At 42.5% G+C, this 15,080-nt stretch overlaps 2 protein-coding genes across 2 annotated transcripts in view; both read right to left on the reverse strand.

Annotated features, from left to right (window-relative positions):
- The window catches only part of T265_06727 (hypothetical protein), a gene marked incomplete at both ends in the record, with an annotated part of 31,442 nt that extends 24,557 nt beyond the window's left edge, over window positions 1-6,885 (reverse strand). The window contains one exon of the mRNA XM_009172064.1: window positions 6,683-6,885. Coding sequence (XP_009170328.1) covers window positions 6,683-6,885 — 203 coding nt within the window. The remainder of the gene's footprint in view (window positions 1-6,682) is intronic.
- A 433-nt stretch (window positions 6,886-7,318) lies between these two features.
- Window positions 7,319-15,080, reverse strand: part of T265_06728 (hypothetical protein) — a gene marked incomplete at both ends in the record, with an annotated part of 21,502 nt that continues 13,740 nt past the window's right edge. The window contains 2 exons of the mRNA XM_009172065.1: window positions 7,319-7,389; window positions 8,706-8,863. Coding sequence (XP_009170329.1) covers window positions 7,319-7,389; window positions 8,706-8,863 — 229 coding nt within the window. The remainder of the gene's footprint in view (window positions 7,390-8,705; window positions 8,864-15,080) is intronic.

Consider the following 15,080-nt stretch of genomic DNA (forward strand, 5'->3'; position numbering starts at 1 on the left):
AACAAAATGCCTGGAGTATATATATATATATATATATATATATATATATATATATATCAGCTTGTCACTAATGGCCGGAAAAATTGTTTTGTAGAATCCCTCTCGTTTGAACAATCCTCCTGCTGTTCATGTTTAATCATTCTGGTGAGCCCAACTCAAAGTGGGGCTAGTGAACTCGAGTTTCGCTCTATTATGGTTCCCTTGACGCTGCCGGGGTTTGAACCTCAAATAACTGACGTGCCAGGCGAGCTACTGCCACTTCACCCATGCGTGCTGGAAGGATCTAAATTTTCATGTTTGAACAGGTGAAAGTTTTCAGCGATGTGATTAGTTTGCCCGACGCCTCTAAAGACGACCCAGCAGCTGTCCTGACTGTTGCGACTGAATGACACGCATGTCAAGACGTTCTAACGACACGCTGAACTGTATTACCAATGATAATATGCTTCAAGAAACTTCGTCACAGTGAATGAACCTGAAAGATAGAAAGAAATTCTTTCAAAAATAGACCATCAGCTGGCAAATTCCCCTGGTGTGGGCTCTGCCGGGGGATAATCTGTAGGACCCAGCACCGCTGAACCATGGAGCACAAAAATCCTGGATTTCCAAGAATGATTTTCAATCAAAACTGATCATCATTCCTTGAGTGAGTCCGTTTCCTGATACAAATACTTTGCGATTCATGTTAGCTTTAAACCTAACTTACTTTTGATACGTCCGGTTGAACTTCCTGAGTTATCCAGCGGCCCGAATATGATCTGTTAATTTTATATGCCATTACTGCTTGTTATAATCTCGCTGTTTAAACACTTTCATCTGATTCTGTATTTATACCAAACTTATACTGAAACGAGCGATGCTATCATCTGAAAATTACCGACTAGTGATAGCGTCATGCAGGATCATCAAAAATTCATCGAAAAAGTCAATGCCACTCGAGAATCAGGCGGCATCTCTTTGATCTGGGTAGTCTGTAGGTCACAGTTTCCACGGATTGCAACACTAGCTTTATTCTCCTTTTCTGGAAACGTGTTCTAAACGAACTTTTGTTGTGAATTGTAAGAAGAAAAAGGAACCTAAATCCAGTCCTGACCTGAAGAGTCCTTTATTCATGATTTATCTAGTGCTTTCACCTACATAGCGTGGGATTCTGAGTTCATCCCTCCAAAAGTGCCCTACCCGGTGTCAAGCTCAGGTGTGTTTGCTTCGAAGTTGCTGTACACCTGGCCCTCTATCTTTTTGTTCAAGGAAATGTGGCTTTTCTACAATGACTCCACTTCATATTCTCTCTTTCCACCATGTACTAAATCATTTCCCCCCGCTTTTGTGATACTGATAAACCTGAGCCTACTGGCACAATGCATACCGTTTAATAAAACCAGTGAGCGGTCTGTTGATCATTTGCTAAAACGCCATTACCGGTATTCATATTGAGGGGTCAGATCACTAGCAGTAAGAAGGGGGAACTAAAGCTGAATGTCGTCAGGGTTGGCCAAAATCATTCGGTCAACGAGAATGGAATTTTGGATCTGAATTCAACGTACCGTCTAGATTGACGGGTTTCGAGCGATCTTGGAGTATCTTTCCTCACCAATTTATGTCTCTCAAAACTTTCACGCAACGCCTGAGACCTGTAGGTTTCTGTTGTAATTTTACATGGACCTCAAAGGTTCATGGGTTTCTTTGGGTTACGAGGGTAAACTCATTCATCCAGGAGGATTTTCGTGGGATCTCAATGGCATTTAAGATAGCCAAGAGAGTAATGAGGCTTTCACAAAAATCTGACTACGAGATAACCTTATCTGGAGGCTCTCTACGGGGCTCTCTGCTTGTCATGACGTACTTATCCGAGATAGTGAATCGCACTAAAACGAGTGACCAGTTTCTTCCAAGCCACCGGGTGTGTATTAGAAAAAGAATCATGCAAAATTTCGATTACTTCGAAAAATTGCCGAGAACTGGATTCTATTGAATGCTTCGTTCCATGCCTTGTCTGTGCATTCTTATTCGTAAGGAGAATCTCTGGTAACTGTCAAATTGAACCTTTCACAAAGAAACATTATTATAGGGCCATAGTCATGGCGCGAAAATCTATTTAATATCTGGTACAAGCAAATTCCAACGCTCTGAAACCGCATTTAATCGTGCCGGTGAAACAGACGAAATTCACTCTGAATAACAAGCGATGGAGGACGTTTGATCGAACTCTCGATCGACTGGAGAATCGGTGCGATTCTATCTTCCAAAGAAAAACAACCTACGGACTCACTATAACGTTTGGGTTGCAGACTAAAGATTTCGAAGTACGAGTTAACAGAGAAAATGTTGTTTTCTACTAGTTTGAAATGGTGGATGAAAACGAAAAGCCTGTAGGAAACAACTCATCATTTTGCAGAAAAGCTCCTTGACAGCCGGTTCCACTATTTTTAGAGCTCATCAGATGGGTGTGGTTCCCAACCTTGTGTTTTACTGGAACCCAAAATTCACGAGAGTTTTAGGTGTGCCTTTTGTGAAAACCATATCAGTGTGCAAACGAGTGTACTTGACGAGCAGCCTGTGTTCAGTCGCAGCTGACCAAAATGTGAACTGATAGCTAAAGTTTCACTTTTGTTCTAAGCAGCCGAAAAACTGGAATGCAGGATTTCCGAAATGCTGTGGCGTTTACTTTTCAGCAACAGATCGTATCAATTTTTCTTCGGTAAAGGTGGCTGGACGAATGTAACTTCGGTTATGACGATCAGTAACTAACGGTCACAGGTTCGGTGAAGTCAATTCTAGTTAATATAGAAACTCAAAGGAAGCTAGAAATAAAAGTTGCAACTGGCAGGCAAAACTATCCTCCAGTAGCTGACCGGAAATCGGAAAATGTGGGCAGTATAATCCTATCAAAGAAACCATCAAAGGAAAAAAGCTGAAAGTGTTCTTTCTCTATGAGGTTGAGCTGGCAGGAACATGGAGTTTGTCGGTCAAATAAAGTGCGTCCAATATGGATTTCACATTCGTACAGTAATCTCAAACGGGGATAAGTTTGCTTTAACACTTGCAATCAGGAAACGGGGATCTTGTTCTGGGGTGAACATTACAGAATTTCAATTGGACCAAACAAAAACCGTCGTTTTAAATAGCTGGTCGCCGGGATGTGGCACGCCGTAGGGTAGTTTGAGTGTGCACTGATTCGAACGGGATCCCAAGACTGACCAGAATCGTTCTCTGGTGTGAGCGCACTTCACTAGTAGAAATTCGATTCGAATGGGTACAATATGCTTGATACACACATCCAAACCTGTCTGTCCTGGTACAGTCATAAGCACGATTGTACTGGCTTTCATCAAATCGTTTCAGTCTGATACGATTCACTAAGATGAGCTGAGTGCAAGTTTTCGTGAACAACACATATTGCCTTTTCCACATGTGTGAGTCTAGCTGCAATGGCTCACTTCCTCCTAGCAGTGTTAGATTCAGAGGCGTTCTGATCCGTGAAGTCGCTAATTTAAGCGGGGGAATTTATATCAACTTATCAGTGCAAGTACAGTACATCAGTGAACATTGCAGGGGTTCAGATAATGCGGAGATTTCAGCGTTTACGTCACCGTTATCTTCCATATGGATTCCCTTCATTTCCGCGTTGATTTCTGAATTTTTTTAATCGGCCACGGATATATTCGTTGAAGTCTGTCGCACTACACCGATGACCTTCAAATATCTTTATGAGATGATCTCTTCTATTCTCACTCCTGCGTCACTCACTTAGGCTTTATGGATTTACGAGTGCTCCCCATCTTTTCACTTATTGTTCTGCAGGAACTTAATTTAAAAAGGTTCATTCTACAATAGGCTTATACAAACCGTCTTGTTTGGTTTGCACATGATGCAATCATTTGCGTAAAAATGGTCGTATACCATTCCATTTATAATCACGTGATCTGTCACTATGGTGAACGAGCATCTAAGCCGAACTTCGACTGAGTAAATCTCACGAAACTGGAACACATCTGAGATTCATTTATTTTTATTTGAAATTGACAACCAAACGTCGTGAAACTCAAAGGCCCATACACTTCTACCGTGCCTCCCAATCCACTCTCTGCTCAGCAGGAGTGTTAAAAAGCTCACTGCCCATCAGGCATAGTTTGGAGAAAGTCAGAGGACGATGTCCACTTTGTTGGTGGTTTCCAAGTTGGAACTACCATTGAATTCCAAGTTTCTGACCTGTCTACAGTGCTATGTGAAATGTGAGATAGTTGCTAGACAACTTAGTTTCAAATTAGTGCAATTTAGGAGAAGTTAGTTTGAATCCCCGAGAAGGAGCACTCACCGTCTTGCATCGCAATCGATTAGATATTGATAATCCTCCACAGAAGTGCAGTATACTAACTACCTCAGGATTCTGTTATGGAGAAATTCAATAAGTTTCTTCCGTTTTGATATAGGTAGAATGGGTAGACTGGTCAAAATTCACTGACAATCCGCTATCGGTTTCGTTCGATTGATAGGTTCAGCCGCTGGGCTCCGAGATCACGCCCATGTTCTAAGTGCCGGTTGGTTTAAAGTCCACTTCTGTGCTCATATGGATTCCTAAATTGCTGGAACTGCACACCCGTACTACTTATGTTAAGACAAATAGAACATGGTTAAATATCTTCGCGCAACCCATTCAAATCAGCTTATTTTTAGTTCTTTCTGGAGATAACTGAAAGTCGCAAGCAAAGGAGATCATTTCCTCTTATTGGAGATTTTTTCTCAACGGGGACCAGTGTGCACATAGTATTTAGTTCGCCAAGTAAGCTATTTAGCTTATCCAAAGTGAAACCCATTTACATATCCTGTCAAACGGATGGAAGCCACAGTTGTGAAACTGAGCTCTGCATAGTTAACATCCTGTCCCCCTCAAATGAGCCTACGTTTTGAACTTTTAGACCCTGCTCTATATTCCTTCGTCCGTTTAAGCGAATTACTGTCAAGGTCAAACAGTATTTAGATCATGTTTCCCCGAAAATGACGAAAAAACAAGTTTGCGCCTCCAAAATATCCTGTTTTTCTAGCACTAGCTTTGCCCACCTTGCACTAGTGTTCTTTTGGTCAACGAACAAATGGTTAACAAAGTTCTCTATAAAACCCGCCTTATCTGGGATAGAAACCATATTTATGGTTAGCCGATTGACTTTCCTGTGTCTCCACGCGCAACCACCTGGAATGCACCATTTCTCATGTTTGGACCAACCTACAAAAAATCGCTATACAGCCACACACGAACACATTCCACCCCAGTGTATGTATGCAATTTACGAACAAGTCAAAGCGCATGACACTGGTTTGAGTCACGTGACTACAACACCTCACTCTTTGGAATTCGGTACGTGCGTGCGTTCGTTTCATGTACATGCGCGTATGTGTCCGCGCCTTGTGTAAAAACATCCTATATGCCTGACTTGTGCAGGGTAGGAGTTATCATTAGCAGTGGTTCGTTTTGTTACATTCCTCCACCGATGTTTGCAAAAGGACTCAAGTTGTGGTAAACACAGGCACATGTTCTCTGTGGCGCTTACCTACATGAAGATAGCGGAAATTCCACTAATTGATGTCACCGCTCTTTCATGTGTGTCCAGGCAAAAATGAATTTGTTATGGGTCTTTGCAGGACTTATGGATTTCACGTTCACATCGCTCTCGTTTTGAAGGCTGTCCTCTTCTCCAGACGTAATTATTCCGGTGGGTTCACACCATAACTAGGAAGCACTGGAATCGAGTTTCGCCCTTATTAGAGCTAATCAGCAATGCATACAAATCCTTGGTCGTGTTGGGGTTCGCCGCATGCATATCTGACATGCCAGGCGAGCATGCTACCAGCACACACCGGGATACATCTGAATTTGCACGTCTGACCAAGCTAACGTGTTCATGCCTGAGCGATATGACTGGTTTGCCTGACTGCTGGAACGACGACCCAGTAATCCTTTCGGTTATCGATCAGTCGAATTCACATTGCCGGGATCCACATCCGTGCATGTCAACCGTCTGTCACTTACAAAAAATAACTTGTTGCTTTCCTGATCGAATGACATCTGGGAGGAGGGAAAGTTGCACGATGGTTTCCTGATGGATGATACGTCATCGCGCGGTGTATCCTCCGACTCACATTGCCACAACACTAACAGAAACAGGTCCTGTGGACATTTTAAATGTTTACTTATAACGTTAACCGGAAAAGGTGGACAAAAAGGACGAATGAATTGTCGACTGAACACCCGAGCTACAGGCTGGTAGCAATCATGCGTATAATTGTGTTCGGCCATGTTGGCTTCAGCGTGAATGTCGATCATCTATAGTAGACAGACCGATTCCAAGGTCTGGCCCTCGCCGAACAGTAAAAGGCGAATCAACCGCTGGAGACCCTAATGAGACAGATATGAGGACTTTTGGAAAGAACTTTATTCTGATGGCTGTCCCTTCAGATAGAAATTCGCTTGCCCGAAGTACTCTTTACATAAAATTGTTCTCTCCCAAGTATGCAGTTTCCGATCACGTTCAGTGACTACCATTGTTTTTCTATGTTTTGAATCCCAATATTTATCTATATAAAAAAGGACGGATCTTTTGGAAACGGTCACTACCCACGTAAATTCACGAACTTCCTAATCAAATATTTCGAGGCTTAACATATATTCTGCTAGCTATGTACGTACTTGTTGGTATTCGATTCGGATTTGCATGTCAGTGGTGTCAAAAGCACTGAATGGCTGCTCACAGTTGGAGAGTCACAGACGATTTCCGCGGGACAGAAGGAAATGCCGCACACAAACTCTTGGAAACAATATAGACCCGAAGGAGTAGAATGGACGGCTGAACGTGAAGAGGCCTGTTGCAAGCCAACAGGTGGCTTAAACATGGTGGTATAACAATGACACTAGTTGCTTGTTTACCACTGAGGTGTCTAAGTCATCCTCTGATTAACCTGTTTCAGCACACTACCAAGTCCCCTTCCAGTATAGCTCCGTGCAAGTGTTTCCATAAGCCGACTGTTAACGAAACGTGATAGTGGTATTTGATAACCTCAAGGTATTCCATTAACCCTCTCGTTAATGATGCTGCCATTCTTAGGATTACACTACAGCATATTACTCAGTATAAAATGAAACGAAATTAACTGGGCTCGAGGTAGTTACTTCTGGCAGATGGACAGATGATTAGTTTTCAGGCCCGTAGGGCCTATCCTACACATGCCTAAATGCCTATATGCCTATGCAAATCCCCAGGTTCGAGGCTGCTCCAAGGAGGTTGAACCCATTTCAATTGGCTCGATCGTTTCGCAGAGGCTAGACTCATCGCTTCTCAGCTATTCTCCCATCCGCTTCTCTCAACTCTTTCTGTCGATGATCAGTTTCTCCGTACTCTGAAGTGGAATTAACAGTATTTCAAACTCAACCGAAGGTTGTCCCCATATTGAAATTCCAGGCATCCTCGATTTTGAACTCAGCTTATCAGCTAACCACAGAAATGGTTTGAAGTGTGAGTTTAGGCTGTTCTTCTCAAGTGGTCTCATCAGCGAAGCTGGTTCTGAATCAGACTGTGTTTGAGTCTAAGATATGTACCCGAACCTCGTTAGCATGGGGTCCAGGTTTGTTGTCACGTGGTAGTGAAAGCACCCTAACAATGCAAGTGACGATTGCTCCGGATGAGTTTCTCAAGGTCATCGACACTGCCCCAGCCTTTACAATTCATCAATTTGTTTTACTAAAGAGCATCCATTCTGTGCGCAATGTGCTAGCAAGATACCAGCATTCCGTGCATCAAGTCATTTCACAACCACTTAACTAAATGATATCTCCTGTGCGGACTGATAAAAGGCAAACGTTTTAGAAATATTCACAGTTAACCTAAAGCACGGCGCCGCTGAACCAAATCTAACCAAGTTAATACAATACCGCTTTAGAATAAGAAAATGCAGTGCAGCCGTCTGCAAATAGTATAGTACTGATCATGGATTTGCGTAGCAGTGTGTTGGTCTGGAAAAGCTCCCAAAAGATTAAGTAACTATTCCAAAGATATTGAGCTGGCACACCGCATTCGCAATGACGGAACACCTCCGCACTGATGATTGTCATGTAGAAACTGGAGATGGCCAGAATGAAAAACAACCTTACTTCCTTCCTCTGTCGACTTCGAATTCACCGGAAAGAGTTGCAATGATCCACACGCAGGCTTTCATTCCAGTTGGAAAGATTATGATTAAGTTATCCGGAGATCCAAGGTTTCGTATGTTGATTCATAGTCCTTATCTCTTCGAGGGATCTGGTAAATTCCACGAATTCGCCATAGGTAGATTGATTCCTTTCGATTCGCCTTTGACAAAAACCGGGTCAGCTGCACTTTTATAGCTTCCAAATGCACACTGCTCTTCAGAGTATCAGCAACCAGTCGGTTGAGTGGGGTCCGAGCCACAGTCTTTCCTGCTTTGGTTGGGGGATTGTTCCAGAGAGGATGCCTTTCTTTTACCGGATATCTGTGGCTTTATACAAACGAATGCTCGTTTTGTGGAACATCTTCCATCTTCACAGTTTTGCGTAATGAGTAAAGTTCACTCTGCAGTGTCGGTCCTTCCAGCTTCAACCAAGCAAGCCGAAAGCCCTTTAATTCTGAAGCTGATTTATGACTATCAGAATTTTTATGTGTAGTTTAAATGCCTAGCTTAAATCAAAATCTACTTACCGGTTACGTGGCGCTTCAGGTATTCCTGATCACGGATCACGGTCAGTCTATTATGGAGTTGTTTTTCTTTGTTCGTTTGTTTATTTATTTCGGAATTAGGTGCGGTCAACCAAACTAGAAGACGTCGACGGGATATTAGGATGACCATCACCATTAATCTACCGGACAGAGAATAGAAAACTTTTGGGACATAGTAAAATAAATATTAGCGCTTCAAAGCACTGTTTCTCGAGTGTCTGTGGATTTTTCGAGACGATGGAAATCAACATTTCCGTGGGGATAGACTGGCGTATTTCCTAAACTGGCGTTGAACCCAACCGCCTACTACTCACTAACAGAGACCTCCGTTAAAATAACGTCGTATTTAGTACCAAGTTAAACGAGTAGAACCATCTCTTAGTTAAAATTACAGTTAGAATAATGTGTTCGGTGGGGGTGGGGGGTCACTTTTTTTGTACCGGAAATCCTGTTTTGGAGAGCACGCTGCTCCTCATAATTTGATTTGACTTGGCTTGGTCTTCCTGTGGTTTGGGGCCTCCGCTGATATACCTTGTGCTACCGTCACCTTTAGGCAGAACAGAAAAAACGCCAACTGTTCTAATTGGGTGCTGTTGAGGTTTGCCCGGTTCGGTTGTTCGTAACTGTTCGTGCGTTCACTGCATTTATACCCATTCGCTTCATCCAAAGCCAGTTGCCACGACCTGAGCGAAACGACCATATACTTCTAAAGGCTAGTTAATACAATACATCTAATTCCTGATACTGAAACCCAGATTTCGCATACAACTATGACATCTAAAAACTATCAAATCTTATGCAGTTACAAAACCCAATTATAGGAAAGAATAAGTAGCACAAGTGAGTCGGTTACGTAACTGCTAACATCTGCTTTAAGAATTGAGCAGAGATGTCGTAGACCTCTTAACCTTCGTCAACGTCTGTACGTCACCTTACTAAAGGGCTTGTAGCATCTTAGATGTGATCGTTTGATTTCTAAACCAGATGCTCGCAAAGAAAACTACTATTTATCTAACAGATTAGTTCAGGTGACTAAAATGTTTCGATCCCCTCTTCTCATCTGGAAAACTCGGTTTCGAACTTAGTAGGCACCTTACCACTGGGCGCCGACTCACGATTACATTTGTAGCAGGTCGATGATAGACTATTAAATGGTCCAACTCGGACGTTACAGTTCGGCGAACGAAGCATGGATGAGCTATTCCAAATGCCAAGTACCATCTCACTGTCTTTCACCTGTGACCCAAATTAGAACTCTCCCGATAACTCTTCCTCTCTCTCTCTCTCTCTCTCTCTCTCGGGCATCTCTATACTCAGTGAACCTTTAGTAACCTTTATGAACCTTATGAACCTTTATGAACCTTTATTAATCACACTAGAAACGAACCGGGTCGTTACCAGCATTGTGACACCCGTTTCCAACGCTCTCATAAGTGAAAAGATGTAAGAGCTATATCATACGGTCTCCAACAAAACTTTTTATATAAATTTAGGGTGCGCTGGGAAACAGATTCTTTCCTAACCCTTATTTGGATTGAGTGAGCAAAAAACTTCCCCTTATTTGCTTCCTTTAATTTCGTCTTGTAAACGGATTAGTTGAGATTTACGCAAATTTTCCCCTCTAGGGATTTATCACCTATTTTCACTCTTCCCCTGTAACCCGAACAAAGACCTTTGGCAGTGATATCCACAAAAACACAAATGATTCACGTTCTCCTCGTCCCTCAAAGGAAATTCAGTGCTTTCGAACAGAAAACTAAGTAAATGTTATTTATTGGCATCGATCTGGGTGTGTAGTTTGCTTGTTAATAATTCATTCGTAGGCAAGAGCTTTGTTGTGTCTGTGTGTCGAGCAGCTGTAAAGGGGAAGAGAAACGACATGTCTCCCCTCTACTTGGTCATGACGTCTACCGGCAAGTGCACATGAATGATGTTTTTAGGGTGGTGATTCGTTTTCCGCGGTGGCTGATGGTGTAAGACAATGTTTTGGGTGGAACGGATGAATTTTTCACATAAGCCAATGTGAACTTAAATAAAGTCTATCTAATTATAGCCATCGCCTAATTTGCAGTGTGTTGCTTCTTATTCGATTTGTCCGTTTGTCTATTTGTTTGTTTGTTTGCGTGTGTGTGTGTGATTTGTTCATGCATACAAACTTTATCACCTACTAATTTCGAGGACGAGAAACTGCTGGTGAATTGATTTTTCACGGGACGCATTTGCAGTGCGTAACTTCAATATGACTGACACCATCAGGACGATTACCGACCAGTTAGAAGGAGGCTTCGGTATTTCAATGTAACGATTACTATATTTAACTACTGAAGTGCGTGGAACAGGTGCTAAGTGAAAAAAAAACATTTTTCGTACGTGTACAGTAAGAAACTTCGATATAAAAAGGACAGCTTCGAATACATGCTCCTAAGCTTGTTAGTGAAATTCTATTGATACCTTGGAACACTGATCAGATGCAAACAGGAGATACAGTTTGCCCTACCGGGGGTGCTAACACATTTCCGAATAGGGACAGACTTTTGGTGATTAATACGTGTATGAATATATGATTGCCTAATGCCCATGCAAATCCGAACGAATAAGAACAAGGTGGGTAATGGACAGGTAATGGACTGCTGTCGAGCAGTCTCAAGCAACCTCACGGGTAGTGTTCCTTCAAGATCATATACCGTGATTTGTCGAATATAGTACCATCTTTTTGTAACACATTTAGTTGGGAAATATCATAAACTTGGTTCCCATCCTGTTACGACCAGCTTTCAAACAGTACCGCGGTTGTCTAGTTGTACTTAGAAGTAAAAAGTGAGACGAGTGTACTAATTACAACCAGCCTGATTTATTTGCAACCGACTGGTCACTCAGCATAGCAGTGTTCGTCGAAGAAACGGCTTCAAGTTTCGTTGCGTATTTGGGTGGATCATGTGGCTGATATCTTTTTGCAAGAAGGTTGGCGGACAAAATCGGTTCCTCCAAAACCTAGGCTTTGTTTAGGCAAAGTATTTAGATATGCTGGCTTGATACACTCGTTCTCCCAGTTAGACACCTATGTAAGGAAAAGGTGACAAGTGTTGGAGATTAGTATATGAGTCCCATGCTGACATACATTTTGCATCAACCAAGACATGGAACTCAGTGAAAACACCATTCCGATGCTGGTACCCTTTCATAATAAGGGTAATGATGGATTAAGTACAGCAGATAGACATAAAGGTGCGCATACAATTGCCACACATAAACACGGTCCGTTGTCATTCTTAATTGAAAACAATGTCGCTCTGGTTCCAGAAATCGGGTTACCAAACACGAATGGTGAGTTTTCATCACGCACGAGGAAATATCTGGTGATTGATAGTCGTTTTGGGCTCACTCCACCTAATGCGATGTTTCAGGTGAGTCTCGTGGAATGTTGCTTGCAGGCCAAGCGAACGTTTGGCACAAGTGTCACAAATTTAATCCTGATAACGAGAAAATATTTGAACTAATTAAAAGACGGGGGAGATAAGTCAGACTGATTCTTTCTGTTTTCCATTTATCAGGGGGGAATGGACTAATGGAACAAACCAAGATTTTCAAGTACTTTGTTCATTGATGAAGGCAATCTTGGTAGATCGGATTGTGAATACGACGACCGTGTTGTCCGCTTTCGTCGCGTCAGGATGGTTAAATTCAACAGACAATTTAAAAGTGTTTCTTTGTGTCCAGCCATCAGGAGATATAGCTGTGTGCATAGACCTATTATTCAGTGGGCATTTTTCACAATTGTACGTGGGAAACTATTAGTTGTGGTAAGGGAGAAAGCGTACCGCCATTGAAGCTCTCCCTATACCCACCCAGCCCTTTAAAGCAAGCGTCACTTAACCCATAGGTAGGAGCTGGTGTTGCTGACTGGTCAGCTGCAGTGCTGTTGTGACTGATGGTGTAGTTGAACTGTTACCTTAAGTCTAACCTGTTTTCCTGTAGATGTAACCATTGGCAATTCGAAGGATGGCTGAATTCCAGCCACATGACCACCAAAAGCAACATTATTGAATTACTGATCGTCGTACAATAAAAGCTGGGGTGGATACTGACACAACCGGTAACCGTAACAATAATCGTTTGCAAATGAATGATGTGGAGCGCCACTGGTGCACATAGTTTTGCCGTGGATGCGTTTGCAAAGGCTAGCTTTCCTCGACAAACTTTTATCACAGTTAGCTACTTTCCTTCCCGGTCAATTTTTCCGTGTTATTCTAAGGGGCTTTTGACCACAAACTCCCGCCGTCGGAGTAATGTTCACTAATGACATTTCACGTGGCCTGTCCGGTCGTGTCCTTTTTTCGGAGTCTCAGAGATGTTCTTGAGTCGTATCGGGAGCGTCAATGACAGTTTCACGAGAAGACTGAACTTGACCCTTGGTCCGTTTGTGGTTACTTGGAAATTGACTAAGCAGGGTGCTTTCCCTTGAAATGAATGGCATTCAACTAAATAATTTTTTGTGAAATACTGATTTATCGTCAGCTCCGGCAATTTCATCGTGTACGTAGGCTCAGACGTCATTCCCCCAGGGCCACATAAATTGGTCAATGCGGAAGGTCGAAGTTCTCAGCTGACGTGATCACCCAAACAAGCCATAACGCCATGCGATGAATAACCACGTACTTACACTGGGCTTATAATGCCCGTATTCATGATAGGTAAGTGAGGCTCTAGCCAGTGAACGAATGACTTTTGGTGACTTGAATCAAGTGGACGGGGAAAGACTTGCAGGAAACAGAAGCCTCTGGGAGATGGTTTCCTGAATGACTGGCTCTATTGAATTCTGTCCCACGATTAAAAAACAGGGGGTTGCGGATTCCTCAAGGTGCACTGAATTATCAGTGGTGACTATTCCGACCAGCGAACTTTTCATGTTCGATTCCAGATACACAGGCTTTCTCAAATGATGGACTTGCGATTTCACGCTTAACTTCGGGATGCTGGCAAATTTACGCAGCTGACTTGCTTATGGAATGGCGAAAAATCTCCGCTGAGGGTATTTTAGCATAATATCTGGTTTTTGTTGCTAACACTGTAATAACGGGCTCCCTGTGGTAGACTGGGCTGGACGATTCTTACCCGGTCCGGAAAGCCCAAACGAAACAGCAACACCCCATCTGACTAAGGGATTCGGCCCGTGTTAGTGGATCTCTGTTGAGGATATGAAAAATCAATTCGTCAAAAAGATTAGGGTTTTAAACCGTTTAGCCACCAGAAAAAATCGTGACATCAAATACTTGACAGACACACTACTGACAAAACAAAAGTAGCTCGGAAGCAAGAATAATACAAACGACGTGAGAGCTTCTAATTGATAAATTCACCAGTCAGCAAGTGAGCACCTTAGGTGGATCCCGCGACTGGATGATGAGTGGCGCTCTACACTGCACAGATCCGAAACAATCACACCACTGGTCAGCCTCCCCTGGCCAAGCGGTTCAGTCTGTATTGGAAACTTCCAGCTGGAACCACACTACAGATTCGTGAGATTCGAAATACTGATGATTCCAGTGAGGGTAAAATAGCTTTTCAGCATAGACTAACTTCACTGATAGGACGAAGTATTCACTAAAAAAACTTGAGTATTTTCACACCACACCTGAGAGACCTCTGAAGCCATTTACTGTCTGCTACTGTATCCGTTGATTTGACGTATGAATTTTTATCGGTGAGGAGAAAATTTACCCCCGGTAAATTTTCGAGCCTAAATTTTGCTTTAGAATCCTAACGAAAAATTAAACATCACCTGGTTGTATTCACGTTCTTTAATTGGGGATTTATGCAGTTTAACTCATAAGGTCGATGAAAATTCTGGACACCCACTAACAATGTCGTACCCCTTGGTTCACATTGGGCAGGCTTATTGTTGATGATCGAGTTTATTTCTTACCTGAATACATCGCACTATTTAACCCGATAAAATACCCTAAAATCAATGTTCGCTAAACAGCCGAGGTGCATTTTACAGTTTCTTACTCGATACTGGGAGCCTTTAGCAGTACAAAGTCCTTGAGTCAGTTTATAGGTGTAGTGTCTGTAATCGGTTGTCAAATTTACCATTCTTCCTGAACTTAAACCACACTTTGTAACTGTCGTACATATTGTATCATGACGTTTGCTTTAATGTTACGAATACACAATTTTCCGCTGCGACCTGCCGACTTCTTGCTGAACGAGTGCATTTACGCTCCGTTGAACTGTTTGTTGACTGCTGAACCAGTGGGACTAAATCTCTGTGTTTGTGTCAACTGTTGAACGCCACAATAAATCCCTGTGACATTTTTTAGCCGTGAATAATTTTCCTACCGTGAAATATATCACTCA

This window comes from Opisthorchis viverrini (genome assembly GCF_000715545.1).
Source record: "Opisthorchis viverrini unplaced genomic scaffold opera_v5_144, whole genome shotgun sequence".
NCBI classification, from domain to species: domain Eukaryota; kingdom Metazoa; phylum Platyhelminthes; class Trematoda; order Opisthorchiida; family Opisthorchiidae; genus Opisthorchis; species Opisthorchis viverrini.